The following is an 18,019-nucleotide window of genomic DNA, read 5'->3' as shown; positions in this document are numbered from 1 at the left end:
TTATATCAAACGATTATGTAACATTCATTAAAATTGACTGTTATATGTTATTCAATCATAAGTTGTTTTGTAGTATTCATTTCTTGAACAAAAGGACCAGGTTAACATCCCTTGCATGATAAATTACACATCACATATTAGTGTTGCATTCACTCTAGGTCATAATTCCCAAGTAAGACAACCATGAAATCAATCACCAGTAAGTAGCTTATAAAACCAGTTGCTCAAATAGGAAGCCGCCTCATTGGATGTTACAGAAGATCATATGCAAATTTGAAAGTGATGGCCCTCCATGACATTTGAAGTTGCTGCAGTAGGTCTTTTATTTGGACAGATCTTAAAGGTGCAAGAAATTTTGCTGCTATGGTGATGGCGCATGTGTGGTTTTGCTGTTCATGTGAAGAATTCTATTGTTATGGGTATTGTTAAGGTTAGGGTACGTTCATTTGAACAATGGAATAAACAATGGGGTCCTCGCTCTGACTGTAAAACACACCTGGGTGTGTGTGCGTGTTTGTATGTGATATCTTAGCTTGCAAACTTCCTGGCTGCTGTTGTTCTTTTATATAGGTCATAGGTAATTGTGAAAGTAGGCATGGTATCCTCCCATGACCATTAAGAAATGAAAATATTATTTTAGTGAGAGGAACTTCTGAATTGTTTTCATGATTTCAAGAAGAATATAGTTTTCTCACAGTTCAAACCTTGTTTGAGGCTTGCAGAGGTACAGACTTCACTTGCCTTCAGTTGGGAAACTGCTAGCTGAGTACAGCTTCTTTTATCCTGCATTGCATTGTATGAGTTAAGATTTTGGTTTTTTTTTTGTTTTCTAGGGAAAATCGATGGAAGAAGAGAGGTTTGGCCATCACACCATCGAAGCATGGAGTTGGTATGCATCCAAAGTATCAGAACCAGGTAAACCCATCTTGTGGCAGAATTGTTATCAGTGGTAGTAGTGATGTAGGCATTCTATGAATGTCATACTTGGTATGTAGAGTCACTTTATTGCAAAAACATTACAGTTTCTGGTATCGTTTATAAAGATCTTTCACAGCAGGTTGTGTTTTAAGTTCCTAAGCATGCATGTCCAAGGCTAATTTAATACTAGTATATACCATTAGGGTATTGATACTTTTACGGATTCCTTTATCTCTTGTAATGCCTCCTTTTTTGTATTTTTCACAATAAAATTCTGTATTTTGTTTCAAGTGTAGTTGTTTGCATATTATTCATCGATCTCTCAATAGGCCGGTGCCTTGGTTCACATTTACTCTGATGGCTCCATCCTCATCTCTCATGGAGGAGTTGAGATGGGTCAGGGACTACACACCAAGATGATACAAGTTGCCAGCCAGACCCTGAATGTATCTAAAGATAACATTTACATTAGTGAGACTAGCACAGATAAAGTACCAAATACTACTCAGACTGCTGGAAGCATCAGCTCAGACATAAATGGTGTTGCAGTGCAGGTATGTTCACAGTCAGATGAATGGTGTAGCAGTGCAGGTATGTTTACACTCAGACTGATAGAAGCATTAACTCAGACATGAATGGTGTAGCAGTGCAAGTATGTTCACAGACAGACAGATGGAAGCATTAACTCAGGATTTCAGGTGGTTGTGGGTGGATGTGGGCATATTGAAGTCTGCTTCGAACCATGATTGGTAATTGCCCTTTTGACAAAGCATTCTGAAACAAATCTAGAACAATGTTACAGATTTAACTGAACTGAGATTTCTTAACTTTTATAGAGAGCGTGTGAGTCTCTTATTGGAAGGCTTGAAAAGTACAAAATGACTGACCCTGAAGGAACATGGGAAGACTGGGTAAGTAAACTTTATATAGATTTCTTCACATTTGTTGATACTATGTGTCTGAAAATGATGCTTTAGTTTTCATTTTGGTTTAATAATGGCCTCTCTTACCCATAGGTTGTGGCAGCTTACCACGATGCAGTCTGTCTTTCTGCTGTCGGCTTTTACAAGTAAGACCTACTTTCATCTTGTAGTTAACATAACATTTCACTCATAAATATCAGTTCAAAATACGGGACATTAGTCATTTAATTCTTGAATGATATTTATGAGTGAGATGTTAATTTAAATAATGTTTAGTTCCATCCATGTTATTGTTTAAATTGTTTAAATTGCTTTGAAAGCTCCATTCCTACTGCTGCCCTGACCCCGCAATGATGCTAAATGGAACATATTTGATTTGTTGTCAGAGCAACAGGTGAGCTTGACTTGGATTTTGACTTTGATTCACGCACTGGCAAGCAGTATTTCTATTTCTGTTATGGAGCTGCAGTGTCTGAGGTTGAAATTGACTGCCTTACTGGAAGCCATCAGCTCTTGAGAACTGATATAGTGATGGATGTGGGTAGAAGTCTTAATCCAGCTGTGGATATTGGACAGGTTTGTACAACCATCTAAGATCTACCTATAGCTGGGGTTAAGCTTCCTTTTTTTATTGCTTTTTGTTTCATTCTCTCATTTTAAATTTGGTGTGTGATTCTTGCCAAAGCCAATACATATGTGTGAGACTTCAGACTTCGGTATGTGTATGACACCACCTTGTAAACAGTAGGGCAAAGAAACATAGCTGATACTTAGCATTTAGATACCCCATATTGTAAACAGAAGTGAATAGACATAGCTGATACTTAACTTAGCATTTAGATACCCCACTTTGTAAATAGTAGGGCAAAGACATAGCTCATACTAAGCATTTAGATACCCCACTTTGTAAACAGAAGTAAGAAGTATACCTTACACATAATCTTTCATTTGACTGCTATATGATTGTACTGTTAAAATTGTGGTATCCAAAGATTAAATATCATGAGCCTATGGTGGGAAGCACAACATATTTTCAAATGATCAAACCTATCACATAGATTGTTGGTGAGAATATGTTGTCTTTCCTTTAAATGGTTTCTTGTATGTACACTACTGTATTTGTCATAAGACGATAATCAGACTAGACAGTTTTATAGGGAGATAAATCAGGTTTGAAGTGCATCTTAAATGTTTAGTATCCATTTCATATAACAGTGCCCTTTCATACTGTGGTGAGGAAATTTGTGAATATTTGTTTATTTGTTTCTTTCCCTCATGAGCAGATTGAGGGCGCTTTTGTTCAAGGGTACGGTCTCTTTGTTCTTGAGGATTACTTTTATTCTCCAGAGGGTCATCTGCTCACCTCTGGACCTGGAACCTACAAGATACCTGGATTCAGAGATATTCCTAAAGAATTTAATGTCTACCTCCTGGATAGAGCTCCAAATCCAAATGCTATTTGTTCCTCTAAGGTGTGTCTCTATAAGATGTCTTTCAATTATTCTGTTTTTCTCAACATTATTGTCAAACTTTAAAGCAGCTTGTTGTATCTTGTGCATTCAGTTCACACCTCAGTTACTCATGTGACTTCTGTAACACTGCAAGATCCCATCCAGAAAGCTGCAATGAAAATGGTTATTTGACTTGTGAGTTTGTGACAATAATAACTTCACTCCAGTACATGCAAAGTACTAGGCTAGACTAGTTATGCTTGCTATAAAAGTGTAGTAGTAGTTTTTTTGGTTGTGTTTAAATATCCTTTCCTTGCAAGTAGACCATTGTTCCGTAATGATTTTCAAATCATTGCGCTATGTTCACCCTCTTCTGCAAATGGTGATGATTACTTTATACAGTAACTGGTTTTCTCATATGGCCTTATGTTATTCATGCTGGGAATGTATAGTTTCTCATTCATGCACGTGTGAATGTGAGAGAAAAATCCCTCCCAAACACCCAAACCGGAACCACCTGTCCATGTCAACTTAGATGTTCTTCATTTATTTTGATTTTGTACTTGTAATAATAATAATATAATATAAAAATAATATTATTATTATTATATTATTATATTATATATTATATTATTATATATTATTACTTGTGTTTGCCTTTCCTGAATGATTGCTTTGTAAACTGTTTTTTTCCTACTATAATAGTTTAAAGTAGTAATTTTTACGCTGAATTTGTGGAATGAACTTGCTCATATCTAGTTTGCCATTTGATGATTATTTATGAAAACAAACATCAATAGAAAGAATTAAAACTTAGAAATTCAGGAAAATGTATTGATCCAAATGTAAACTAACTAGTATTAAACTTTACATGAAAGCAAAGATCTTTTAGCTAATCTTGAAGAATGAATCCCTGACATTTACGATATAACATTGTAGAGCAACATGAAAGATTTATATGGACATTATGTCAAAACTCAAGTGTTACATTCTACCCTCATCATGTTAATTAGTTACAAACCTATTATACAGTTTGAGTGAAGTTTCATCTCGTTGTTTTCATCTAGGCTGTCGGGGAGCCTCCCCTCTTTCTGTCGGCATCCATATTCCTTGCTATCAAGGACGCCATCTCATCTGCAAGGACAGACGCAGGTTTGAGTGGTACCTTTCGCTTAGACAGCCCGGCCAGTTCTGAGAGAATAAGAATGGCTTGCCAGGACCAATTTACAATGAAAGTAAGTAAGAACTGACTGTTTCTCCAAAAGATTGCATAGTACACTGTACCAGACCTTTCAATGATTCAGTTCTTTTAAGCTTGTGCTGTTTGGATGTAATTAATTTTTTAATTACATAAACTATAAGTCAGATCAAGTTCAAACTTGATTGTGCCTGCCTGATTGATGACGTCATAGGTATAAAACCTAAAAATTGGTTTTATCCATATTTTGCTTGTCAACATGTAGGAAAAAGGAATTAAACCACACCATATGTAGAGAATGATGAGATGAATTCTAACATAGTGCAAATTTTGGTGTTTAGGGTCAAGGATAAAGGTCGACTGAGGTCATAGATCAATTTGGCCTAAGTTGTGCGAAAAAGTGTGCCATAAACCACTCCTTAAGTCCTTTCAAGTTCAAACTAATTGTACGAACAAATGGCACACTTTTCAGCAATATTAGGATGCCAAGAGAAAAGTCATGAACGAGATGAGATCTGCAACTCCATGGATTGCCCTCTTGTTTTATTTGTACTCATGCTGATCAAAAGTTAAGATACCCTCTAAAACTCATATGTGGCTCATTGGTTTCGAAGTTCGCCAGATTTTTAATGTATTGTGTCATTTCTATTTCAGTTTCCAGAACCGCAAAAGGGCTCCTACAATCCATTCTTAGTGAGGCCATGAAGACCTAAAAATGGAACAAATGTTATTGAAAAATGTAAAGCATTGCATTTTGTTAAGTGATATTGACTACTTTTTATTGATTGTCTGTGTCAAAGGTTACATATTGTCTGGTTAAGGGTAAGAGGTTTTTAACTTGGTTATTGCCTAGGTCAGAGGTTGACCAGAGTAAGGGTTATTTATTAATCAAGTTCCAGACAGTCATTATTGTTTGTGCCAGGGGTACTTTCTTGGTCAAAGTCTATTTTCTAGGACAACTCAGTTGCTAGGATTTGGGTATCATATTGACAGAGGATACTACCTAAAGGTGACAAACCATTTCCAGATTTGTGAGGACAATTTCGGTTCATGCACCATCCCTGAATTAAAAGCGTCCCCAGAAATGTCCCAAGATTTTATGTACTGTCCCTAGAATATTTCCAAATTTGTAATAAGACTCAAAACAACTTCAGTTATACCTGTTTGGCCATCCATTCATAGAAACATTTGAGCATAAGCTGAGATTATTTATAACTACTAATTCATTCATGGTTTACAGGTGAAGGCAACCCAAATCATTCAATAATTTCACTTTATCTTGGACAAAATACTCGTTTCTGAACTAGGGCATTTGACCATGATCTTTGACAAAGGCAGACAAAGGCACAGCCCCTCCCTTTCAATGTACAGTGTAAGTAACTGACTTTAGTTTTCAACATGACCGTCAACATTAATATGATGTCCCCAAATTTGTGAAATAAACAATAGTCACATTAGCCTAGAAGAGCAGTTATTGACTAACAGCAGTGTAAACTATTTGGATGTTTAAAATTTGTATGGACACGGTTTGTTTTTGTGATAGTGGGTTTCAAACTTTGTACATATTGTTGACATTTTGGGAAAGTTGCAAGGTATTTTCTAAACTCTGTACTCAATGAATTTCATCTATCTCATTCATTTTTATTATCATTGGTGTGAATTAAATTTTTAATGCCCAATATTAATGCCCAATCTGAAAGTGGGTACCTGTTACCTTATGTATGTAAACTATTTTCCATAAACTTTAATAACATTTACCAAAGAAACATTCAGAGAAAATAAAAATAACCATTTAACCAACAACACATTTGTTATAATTATTTTCTTATTATTATTATGCAATCAAAGAATAAACAGCTTTCAACTCATCTTCCTTTGTTTTAGTGACAACTTTGTAATTGAGGAATCATACTGAAACTACTTGGTTGACTGAACACATCACTTACAATATTGCAAAACAAAATAATTCTTTGTCATCAAATAGAAACATCAGATAAACATAATTTCAACAACAGTAGTTTATGATAACAATTATAAGATTTATATATTTGCACTTCAAAGATATTAAAATGTATACACATCAGCTTCACTGTTTTGTTTTCAAGGAACACCTTATTTACAATTCTGAAAAATCTCATGCAAGCTGCTGTCACATTGTGACAAAGTGTTTTTATTAATTTTTTGATATTTATGTAAATAACGAGCATGCAAAACAGTTCCAATAAATTATTTGATATATAAATATAATTTACGGTCAAGGTGCTTGAAAATGAATACTAGCAAACTGAAAGGCATTATGTACAAGCAAACACTGGGATGACGTACTAACAGATGATATTCCAATCATCAGTTCTCTATACATTGTAAACATTGGACGGAAGAGAAGTGACTCACGTAACAAAACCACTATCAAGGTGATTAACTCTGGTCAAGATCGCCTTGTTTGAAGTAATGCCTTTAATGATTCAAACATTGAACCTACTCACTGTATATATACAATAAACAAGTTTTGCAAGGTACCTTAAGTTCAGATTTACAAGGTGACTTTAAGTTCAAAAAGAAGAAACTAAAATACTCTTTCCTGTAGAATTTCACAGGGGTAATCTTATACTCTGAATTCATAAATAAGAATATATATAAATCATTACTATATATGTATAGACATTAAGCAACTTGAGCATTCTATTGTCACAAGCCACTATGCATACTATCTGATCCCAAGTACCAGTCACAAGTTGCCTACTTGCCCTGATTTGTCATTGCTCATGTGTATCACTAGTATTGTGTGCTGAGCTACCAATTGAAGAAAAATTGAAGTTAAAAGCAAAATAAAAATCAGCTTTGTCTGGAAATTCTTTAACAGCATGAGGAAGATCCAGACACCAACATGTTCTGAGTCTCATTGCATCCATGCATCAATGTGAAGATATTTAATGTAACACTACAGACAAAATATTCAAGGTTTCTAACCATTCTTGCTCAAGTGATCAGGAAGGTTCTGGCACTAAAGTGGATCTACATATCAAGTTGATCCAGGCTTTTGGCCCTTTCATGTTATCAAGGTATTCTGTAGTACTTGAACTTCTGTTGACCTCAAATGACCTTAGTAATTTGACAATAGGGTTCTTGGACCCATTATTGTATATCTACATGTAAAGGATGAAGCTCATCCAAACTCTACTTTTGAAACTATCATGTTAACTTGACTTTAATAGACGCTGATGACTTGAACTGACCTTTGACCTCAACATAAATCAATATGGTGCTCATAAAGTTGATTCCCATGTTATGAAATGCATCCAAGGTTTACCTTTTGAGTGATTGTGGTTAGATGTTTTTCAGACTTTGACCACTGATGACCCAACAGACTTTTGACTTGAGAATCTTGTACCCACAAAAAAGTACCAATATGTATGCAGTTAGTCCAAGTTGACTATCCTATACTCTAGGTAACTTCAGATGACCTTTGGCATTAATGCAAAAGTGACTATGATGGCTCGACATGTTACCTAGTATGAAACTAATCCATCATGTACTTTTAGAGTTATCTAATGTACAAGTCAAGGCGTAACAGACAAACATTCATAAACAAACACGACACCACATTGCATAGATTCCTTTGGTCTTTAGCAAGAAATCAAAAAGGGCCCCAAGTAATCATTTGACCCCCCTCCCCCCCCCCCCATGGCAACTTTAACATCCACATATCTGCATATGTGTCCATTCATATTCAAGTAATCGGTACACCATTCTTCATACAATACCCTCCTTTTAATCAAACTATCATTTGTCACAAGGTATCAACTAAGGATGAGAAATAGGTTTTTACAACACATGGACATATTCTGCATATCATTCCAAGTTTATGTTTGGTAAAGAAGCAGTCTTGTCATTACAAGAAGCAATCATTGTCTTAGAGCTATTCCAGGCACTGAATGATAACAATAAACATACAACAAACCTTTTACCCTAGTGATAGATTAGGGTAGGTTGATTAGTGATAGACTATCCAATCAACCTTTTCCAAACCATCCAAGCAAATGGTAAATGAGTCTTGATCATATCTATTGCTTTGTTATCATCATTTCATCCTAATGTGGGTACTGGACACTGCAACATATAACCTATAATTTTACTTATTCCTGTATTGCTCAATTCTCACACAAATGTAAACTGGGTCTCTAACAGTCTACCTCTTGATATTCCTATCAATGGCTGATTGCTCTCGGGCTGCTGCTGTTGCTGCTATTGAAGTTTCTTCACAGATGCAGACTTTATCTTCAATCACCAACTCTGTGGTGCAATCCTCACTGACCTCTCTATTCATAAACAATGTCAGAAGTCACTATTACAGTACTAAAACTCAGGCTTGGCTTTCTCAGGAGTTCAACAAACCATCTAAAGCTGTTCTACTTCGTTGTGGTAAACTTGAAGCTTCTTGCATTAAGTCCTTTCCCATGAAGTCATACAGACTCATAACTAAAGCCTTTGTAGCTATACGTAGATTGCCTGATCCTCCTGGGATGGCTCCACTGGTGGTCATGTTACCCAGTATGTCCCACAGCACTGGCAGGATCTGTCTGGTTATCAGCTGGGGCTTCTTTGGAAACACAGACATGACCAGACCTACAGAAAATATCAATGATAGACAAATGTTGATCAATTATTTCCACAACTTAATTTAACTGTGACCAAACCATGATAAATCATACAACAAACCTAGGCAAGATTTTACCATGTAAGTACATACAGTGCACAATCACCCTGTTGTGTTGCAAGTTAATGCTGTGACCATTAACTTGTTTGCTTTGATTTTCCTAATTTACTGTACATCCTTAACCATAGGTAACAACGAACCTCTATTATGGCCAAATTGACGATACAAGTGTACGTGGATGAAGAACTAATACTCTCTCCTGGGTAAATGATTAATTAACTGCATCCAATGTTGGGCTAGGTCCTCCATACGACCTTGGTTTCATAGAACAAACTATTAATGGTATTTCTAATTGTTTGGTATCATACTTTCACTGTACCATACTATCATCCTGTTAAGTAAAAAGTAGACTGCTCAAATCTACAGAAAATCCCCAAGACTGTTTCAAAGCTTTCCATAGGCACATAAAACATTGTTTAAAGCTGTCAAACTCAAGTTTAATGGGCTCTCATTATTTTCTTTGAGGTGGATATTTTCTGAAATCTGTCAAAATATCAAAGATTTGCTACATTTTAAGTATCTAAAGGACGGAAGGGACCATGGCATCCTTCAGAAGGATTGGCAAGATCAAATTTCAAATACAATTGATTGAAATCTCAGGAATTAGCATTTACATTCCAAATAAAACGGTTCTAGCAAACTTGACTAATCTCCACTATGAAATATTTCAAGTAATTATCAATCCCAAATCTCACTACGATTGTATGAGAAGTTATCTTATCCAAGCACAGCAAGAGAAGCATTGGAGAAAATTGTCTGCTTTTTGCAGTCAGTAAGATGACAATTACCTAACAGCTATTGAGTTATAATGTCACATGGTCTTGTATCTAGACAGGTTGGGAACACACAGACAATATTGACAGGAGTCACTTGAGAAAGAAATAGGCCTGACATAGTAGTACAACTCAACAGTTATAATAAAACAGAATAAAAAATTGGAAAAGTTGGAGAAGACCCTGAAACTAGTGAGCAGAAAGTTATGATAAAGCCAAGTTATCAATATTGCTGCTGGTTAAGATACTGAAACAAAAACCAATTGCTTACTTATGTAAATCATTTCATTTTGCATGTTTTAACATGTGAAAGAATAGCAATTTCTCAACAGTATGTATGAAGTGACTTACGAGTTAGCTTTTCAATCATTGGTGGCTTCACTCTTGCGTTTGCACATCTGGTAGCATTAGCGAAATGTTGAACCATCAATGAATTATCTGAAATAAAATAGAGAAATCAGTGAATTCTCAGAGCCAGTTGTGTAAATGTTCTTTCCAAACTGAGAGCATTCTGTATATGCACAGGAGAGAGTTTAGTAATGGAGGTTGGGGTTTGCTCATCCTTTAAACTAATTCCGAGATGCCCGGTAACACTACAACTAGGACAGATTCTATGGGTAGACTTACCAACATTATCCAGAAGTATATCAAATATTTCATTACTGCTCTTGTAGATGGTGTTATTCTTAGAGGCAAGTGACTTGACCAGCTTTGACAGGACCTCCGGGATGACATCAGGTAACCCATGAGCAATGTGAGGAATAATCTGCTTCATGGTATCCAAAGCTTTACAACAAACCTTACTGTTAGAATCAGCAAGACGTGGACAAAAGCCATCAAAGATCTACAAGAAAGCAAAGACAGAAGGAATACTTCAATGACCTGGACAAAGATAACTGAAAAAGAAATCTCACTCATTCATTCTAAGAGGAAGGCTGATGGTACAACTGTCTGCTTTATTTCTTAAACCGTTCCATACTGCTGTAATAAGATGGACATGTAACATGTATGGTTAAAGAGCAAGCAAATAATGTTAGACTATTATATGCCTCTAACACCAACTTTTACAACTCTCCAGGCACAATGCTATGAGTCTGATAACTTTATCCTGCCTTTTTTATTTCATTACATATAAAACAAATTTCTTGTTAATTTGTCAAATTATATCACATGTAAATACAACTTGAAATTGTTCACAAGCAGACACTTTCAACAAGATACACTTGCAGACTAGTAATATGTGCCTTCATTATATTAGCTGTAGCCATGTTAGGATTAGTTTCACACACGATACACTTGCAGACTAGTAATATGTGCCTTCATTATATTAGCTGTAGCCATGTTAGGATTAGTTTCACACACGATACACTTGCAGACTAGTAATAAGTGCCTTCATTATATTAGCTGTAGCCATCTTAGGATTAGTTTCACACACGATATACTTGCAGACTAGTAATATGTGCCTTCATTATATTAGCTGTAGCCATGTTAGGATTAGTTTCACACATGATATACTTGCAGACTAGTAATATGTGCCTTCATTATATTAGCTGTAGCCATGTTAGGATTAGTTTCACACATGATATACTTGCAGACTAGTAATATGTGCCTTCATTATATTAGCTGTAGCCATGTTAGGATTAGTTTCACACATGATATACTTGCAGACTAGTAATATGTACCTTCATTATATTAGCTGTAACCATGTGAGGATTAGTTTCACACATTTCCTGGAACTGTTCCACAGCGTTGATCTTCTCTCTCCAATCGGATGAGGTCAACCCTTTAACCAGTTCCGCTACATTCTCTTGCTGGCCTTCGGATCTTGCTGAACTCCGTTTAGTTTTCTTAACCGAAGTAGGAGGAGTTCTTTCCCCCCTGCAAAAAGTATAGAGAACATAGTGTGAATAAAAGTCTACAAACCCTTCAATATGAGCAGTTATATCTACTTGGACCATTGAATCATCAGCCAAGACTTATTCATTGCTTCCAAACTATTTGCTTGAAAACCTGTCTGCCTACGAAAGTATGCTACCTCTGTTGGGCTTGTCCTTTCTCCATACCATCATAAATGCATTAAATACCAAATAAGACTACTCCGTTTCTGGATGTTTACAGGGTGGCTGTAACTGCAAAGACTGTCAAAAAGTAAATGAATTCTTTTACAAGGCAAACACCAGTAAGGCATCTTAATTGTCTAACACAGAAGAATACAAGATATGAGCAAGGAACGATTAATCAGAAGGGTACCTTTACTCATTACTACACACTTAGTACTTTAATAAGTTGTAGTTGCTTTGAGTACCAAACACCAATCAGTTTGGTTCACCAGAGCCACCCCTCCTCCCTTCATTTAGCAATAATCTTATGAAAATGCAATCCAATACAAGCTTTCATTAGTTGCAAACACATCTGTTAACAAGCAATGTCAGGATTTACTGAACAAGAGATGCTTACCCATTAGCACTTCCATTACTTGAAGCTCTGAGGTGGGAGTTTGATCCCGAGTTGGCTCTGCTGTTGGACAGACTTCTACGACCACCCTTAGCTGAGAGAGACTCTGAAGATGTGGGATCAGCCAGACCCTGGAAATACAGACCAGAATAAGACATAAACACTTGCTAATAACCACTTAAGCTGTACTAGTGTAGGATTAAGATGGTTCTTTGGTTACTAATTCTCACAGCCAGAAATTCATCACCTTTTAAAGATACAATGACAGCTTGTACTATCATTCAGAAATCATATGATATCAGATAATAAATGGCAAAAAATATAGTCAGCAGTAAGCATGACTGAAGGCATAAAATGTCAGTACTAGATGTATCCAATATTGTCTTCTTACGGTTGGGTCACAATGGTATAGGGACACTGTGAGCTGCCATATCACACCATAATCACACCAGTGTTATCAAAGTTGCCCAATCTCAAGAGGATGCTTAATATTCCTTACCTTGGTTCTGAGATTTGCTACCACTTCCAGAAATGATTTTAGGTCTCTTTGGGGTACATGCTTCTCGATGAGTCGACTAAAGTCTTCATGTTGCATCAATGAACAAACAATTTTTCTTGCATAGTATCTGTATTAAGGAAAAACCCAATGAAGGTAAACTATTTGTTCCAGGTTACAATATCTACTTGATTCTGTCAGTTAGGTCAGTCTTCTGGTAGACATGTCCTGTAACTTCTGCCTACTCATAGAGATATGATCCTTCCCCAATATCCACTACAACTACAAACCATATGCTGTTACTGCTTGCTACTTTTTACACATAAACATATCATCCCTACACTACCCATATTGGAACCTTACATTATCCACTACAACCACAAACCATATGCTGTAACTGCTTGCTACTCTTTACACATAAACATATCATCCCTACACTATCCATCTTGGATCCTTACATTATCTACTACAACCACAAACCATATGCTGTAACTGCTTGCTACTCTTTACACATAAACATATCATCCCTAAACTATCCATGTTGGATCCTTACATTATCTACTACAACCACAAACCATATGCTGTTACTGCTTGCTACTTGTTACACATAAACATATCATCCCTACACTATCCATATTGGAACCTTACATTATCCACTACAACCACAAACCATATGCTGTAACTGCTTGCTACTCTTTACACATAAACATATCATTCCTACACTATCCATATTGGATCCTTACATTATCTACTACAACCACAAACCATATGCTGTAACTGCTTGCTACTCTTTACACATAAACATATCATTCCTACACTATCCATCTTGGATCCTTACATTATCTACTACAACCACAAACCATATGCTGTTACTGCTTGCTACTTGTTACACATAAACATATCATCCCTACACTATCCATATTGGATCCTTACATTATCCAGTACAACCACAAATATGATAAACACATATATGAGGTAGAATGCTGTGTATTTTCTTCTTTCAAAAAAAAAGAAAAAAAGAAGCTATTCATCATTCTCTATGCATCAAACTAGTCAGCTGCTGTAGTACACCACCATAGATCTGTCTATGACCTACTTTGAAATTATGCACATAATAAACATAAAAGCCTACCAACTTAATTTCACAAAGACACTCCAAAACTTACTGGTTTGGATATTTACGAGTGACGAGCTTACCTGTCTCCCCCAACCTATGCACCCTCATTCTACCGCGCCTAGAATGTCCTGGTAACCTTTTAACACTGTGCACCCTCTGTGACCCGGCTTCACGGGTCACCAACCTTCCTTCTCATGAGACCAAAGCCCCTCCAAAGTGGTCTCTGCCTTGGAGTCGAGTAGTAGTCCTTCCCGACAAATGGGAGGGCTACCCCCTCGACTCCTAGCCTAACATCGAATTTCTGACGCTTCCAACGGGAGGGGTAGTACTCCCCTTCCTGTGGGGAGGGGGGCTACCCTCTACGACCCCGTCCACGCCTGTACCCCTTAGCTCTAAAAAAGGTAGCAGAAGGTACTCTACAAGTTAGGCCCAAGGCCCTGAACACCGTAGTGTTTAATGGAGAAAGACAAAAGAAAAAGAGTATCAACATTATAAAGGAAATATATATATAACGCTTCTCCATATATATATAAAACACTTTAAGACACTCTTCCCTAAGTCACTCATAGTGGCCCTAAGTTACTACGAGATACTACAAGTTACTACCAATTACTACAAGTTACTACCGGTTACTACCGGTCACGATAAAACTATCTTTGCAACAAACTCGCTGGTAACAATAGGTGATGGTACGGGGGCTCGTACGGTAGTGGAACCTCCTTTCCTCAGGTCTCTTGGCCTGTGCTAGAAGGTGTTTTGTTAAGTCAATGCGACCGCTCCTCTGTCCGGCTGTGTTCCACCCCCCTCGGGGAGGGAGGCGGGAATGGAGACAGGTAAGCTCGTCACTCGTAAATATCCAAACCAGTAAGTTTTGGAGTATTTACTTCGTTCCTCGCTTACCTGTCTCCCCCAACCTATGCACCGAGTGGCACTGCCCGATGGTGGGAGGCCCGAGGGGTGGGACCTAGTACCCGCCGGATCTCGCATCACCACGCTACAAAATGCCGCCTCAGCCTGTAATGAGTCTGAAAGGTAACAGGCGACGAACGTCGTTGGTGTCCGCCAAGCTGCTGCCTTAAGGATGACCTCCATTGGGACTCCTGCAAAAAGAGCTGTCGAGGCCGCTTTTCCTCTAATGTCATGGGCTCTCGTTAAAGTTGTGCCAACTGCGAAGGGGCGAATAATCTCCGTCAGCCACCGAGAGAGGGTGTCCTTAGACACCGTTGAAAAAGGTGCTCTGGGTAGTATGAACAAGGACATGGTTGTTCCTCTCAGGGGTTGAGTCTTGTTTAAGTACCATTTGAGAGCCCTGACTGGGCCCCACAGTTTGTCCTCTGCGACTGAGGAAAGCGTCTTTATTTCAGGGATAAAGATGTCCCCCGGCAGGAAGGAAAGGACCTGGTTCTTGGGTATGAAGGACGGATCGGGGACCATTCTCCCGTGGTTCTCAAACCTAATATGGTTCTGCTTTGTAGGCAGAGCGTGGAGACAGCTCCTTCTTCTTGCTGACGCGAGGGTGATCAGGAAAAGGGTTTTCTTACTAAGGGCTGCCAGCGAGGCTGAAGCCAGTGGTTCGTATGGTGATTTAGTGAGTGCCTGCTGATGGACTCCACGAGGGGGCGAGCCGTCTGATCCGAGGACGCCTGTTTGCCATCCCCCTGATGGGCTGGGTGATGTCCCCGTTGTTGCCCGGGTTGGACCCATCTGGAAAGCCGCAGTGGATAGCGGTAATTGCCAACCTGTAGTTCTTGATGGTTGACACTTGCTTTCCCTCCTCGAAGAGGGAGTGAGGAAGTCTACCACTTGTGCCAGAGAGGTCTCGGCTGGCAGTACCTGTCTGTTCTGGCACCATTCCCCGCCTAACAAAATAACCCTGATCAGCGATAACCTGTCAAACATAGAGACAGATCCCTCCTCATTGCGGTAGCCAAAATGCCCCCGACTGACAGTTTATCTTACAGGTCCCCCTTTATACACCTGAATGGAAAGACGCAATGGAGATAAAATGCCTTGCCCAAAGACACAACGGGATGATCTGGCCAGGACTCAAAACTGCAAGTCTTAGATCACCAGTCCACTGCCTTCACCATTTGACCACAGTGCTCTCGAAAAATGAGTACTGAATGGATAGTTTGCTTCATCAGAATCTTAGTCAATGCTACAACTGTTATACTGTATGTGACTCCTAAAACTATAGATGTATTTATGTATACATATGTATTTTAGATCATCCTGCAAGCAGGAACTTGTGAAGAAACGCGGAACTGCTACCAGTACTAGAGTTCTGCACAGAAAAAAACGGAGCGAACGCCGCTCCCGAAAAACAGCCCTAAAAACCTCTCTAATAAAAAGAAAAGGATACTTATCGGGCTGCAAAGACTTCAAATACTTCCAAGAACCGTGGATGGGAAATTATTTCCGATCCTAGGAACCAAAAGTGGACGAAATTCGGTGGAAAAAATCCGCTCGAAAAATTACGAAGTAGACGCTTTGGTTGGTAGAATGAGAAGGAAGGTTGGTGACCCGTGAAGCCGGGTCACAGAGGGTGCACAGTGTTAAAAGGTTACCAGGACATTCTAGGCGCGGTAGAATGAGGGTGCATAGGTTGGGGGAGACAGGTAAGCGAGGAACGAAGTAAATACCGTCACAACCAAACTTTCTGTGCCACGGGGCATCATTCACCTCATACTTCCTAAAACCTGCCTCATATGAATAGAAGATGAGTTTCTCATAACCTACAGTGTCCATATTCCTTACCTTGTGTCTTGGGAGGGATCCATTGCTAGTTTAGCTGTTGTCAATAACACCTTATCGGTCACATCTTTGATGCCACTCAATATTCTTCCTGGACCCATTCTTTCCACTATTTGTTCAAGAAACTGGGCGGTGGTTTTGCGAACCATTTTACTGTTGTGACTGCCGAAAAATAGTATCCATAGATTTATTTCGTAGGTATTTAATAAGTAAGAGGTTAACAGATCAAATTAATGAGCTAACATGGTTTTGTAGGGATTTGATAAGTATTCCATTACTGGTGGCTAGTGTACATAAGTATATATGCTGCTGCAACATGAAGTTGTGTTTTAGGTTGTGTCTGACTTTGTGTCTGACCAGTCATGTCATATTTACACATAATTGAATCTCTCATTTTAACTGAGAGATCCATCTGGTTACAATGATTTGGTTGCTTCTAATTTGTTATCTACTACACATTATCATCCAATACACAAAAACGTCACATTATTAATGTTTCATGGTTTCACTTACTGCTGTACGATTTTGATGGACTTAACAAATTATGTTTTTAAATACCTGATGTAATTTATGCTACCACAAGATTGTAACAAATTCAACACAAAATGCAACTTTTTATGGAGAAAAAGTAAAAGAAAACACTTTCACAGGAATAAGTAATGTTCTTAGGATATTGCAGATATCGTTGGCTGGTAAGATACACCATAAATATGCATATATCCTATATGTATTAAGTCAGTGAAGATTTCTGCCGTTGGTTTGTACTCTAGATACACATACATCAAAATGAATTATGAATAGACACTTGTAATACAGACAAATCATAGAAAATTGATAAATTACCTGGCACCAACACTGATGAGGGCTGACAGTGCCCTCTGTGGTGAGACATTATGAACCATGGACATAAGTGTTGCATCTAAGCTGTTACGAATGAAGCTGCTACTCTCCAGTGACTTGGGCAGTATAACTCTGCATATTTGATCCAATTCCTTCAATGAAATTAAACAATTCAAGAATGCGTAACATGGTATCTATCTAAAGGTAACAAACCCTCATCTATGGGATCTATGCCATGGTCTTCCTACAAACTCACATGTTAGTGGACTTAACAGCATTCTTTGTCACACACCTTCCCTCTGTGATTGTACCTCTGATAAGCAGGGCCCATTCTTAATACTAAAGTCATTTCCACCGTTTTTGAAATCTATTTATAAG

The 18,019-nt window shown here is 38.0% G+C and overlaps 2 protein-coding genes across 5 annotated transcripts in view; one reads left to right on the top strand and one right to left on the bottom strand.

Annotated features, from left to right (window-relative positions):
* The window catches only part of LOC139970485 (xanthine dehydrogenase/oxidase-like), a 46,750-nt gene extending 40,457 nt beyond the window's left edge, over positions 1–6,293 (top strand). For all 4 annotated transcript variants that reach the window (XM_071976240.1, XM_071976239.1, XM_071976241.1 and 1 more), the window contains 8 exons: positions 834–915; positions 1,248–1,472; positions 1,755–1,829; positions 1,935–1,987; positions 2,228–2,417; positions 3,125–3,313; positions 4,360–4,527; positions 5,145–6,293. In XM_071976240.1, the coding sequence (XP_071832341.1) occupies positions 834–915; positions 1,248–1,472; positions 1,755–1,829; positions 1,935–1,987; positions 2,228–2,417; positions 3,125–3,313; positions 4,360–4,527; positions 5,145–5,195 (1,033 nt within the window). In that variant the 3' untranslated portion in view covers positions 5,196–6,293. The remainder of the gene's footprint in view (positions 1–833; positions 916–1,247; positions 1,473–1,754; positions 1,830–1,934; positions 1,988–2,227; positions 2,418–3,124; positions 3,314–4,359; positions 4,528–5,144) is intronic.
* Positions 6,294–6,434: 141 nt separating this feature from the next.
* LOC139970484 (TOG array regulator of axonemal microtubules protein 1-like) overlaps positions 6,435–18,019 on the bottom strand; it is a 56,878-nt gene continuing 45,293 nt past the window's right edge. The window contains exons 13-20 of the mRNA XM_071976238.1: positions 17,645–17,793; positions 16,805–16,963; positions 12,934–13,060; positions 12,438–12,565; positions 11,663–11,858; positions 10,608–10,824; positions 10,332–10,418; positions 6,435–9,116 (exon numbers count right to left, since the gene is read on the bottom strand). Coding sequence (XP_071832339.1) covers positions 8,869–9,116; positions 10,332–10,418; positions 10,608–10,824; positions 11,663–11,858; positions 12,438–12,565; positions 12,934–13,060; positions 16,805–16,963; positions 17,645–17,793 — 1,311 coding nt within the window. The 3' untranslated portion in view covers positions 6,435–8,868. The remainder of the gene's footprint in view (positions 9,117–10,331; positions 10,419–10,607; positions 10,825–11,662; positions 11,859–12,437; positions 12,566–12,933; positions 13,061–16,804; positions 16,964–17,644; positions 17,794–18,019) is intronic.

This window comes from Apostichopus japonicus, chromosome 8, assembly GCF_037975245.1.
Source record: "Apostichopus japonicus isolate 1M-3 chromosome 8, ASM3797524v1, whole genome shotgun sequence".
Classification (NCBI taxonomy): domain Eukaryota; kingdom Metazoa; phylum Echinodermata; class Holothuroidea; order Aspidochirotida; family Stichopodidae; genus Apostichopus; species Apostichopus japonicus.
Note: the sequence above shows the minus strand (reverse complement) of the source record. Positions and strands in the feature narration are given on the sequence as shown.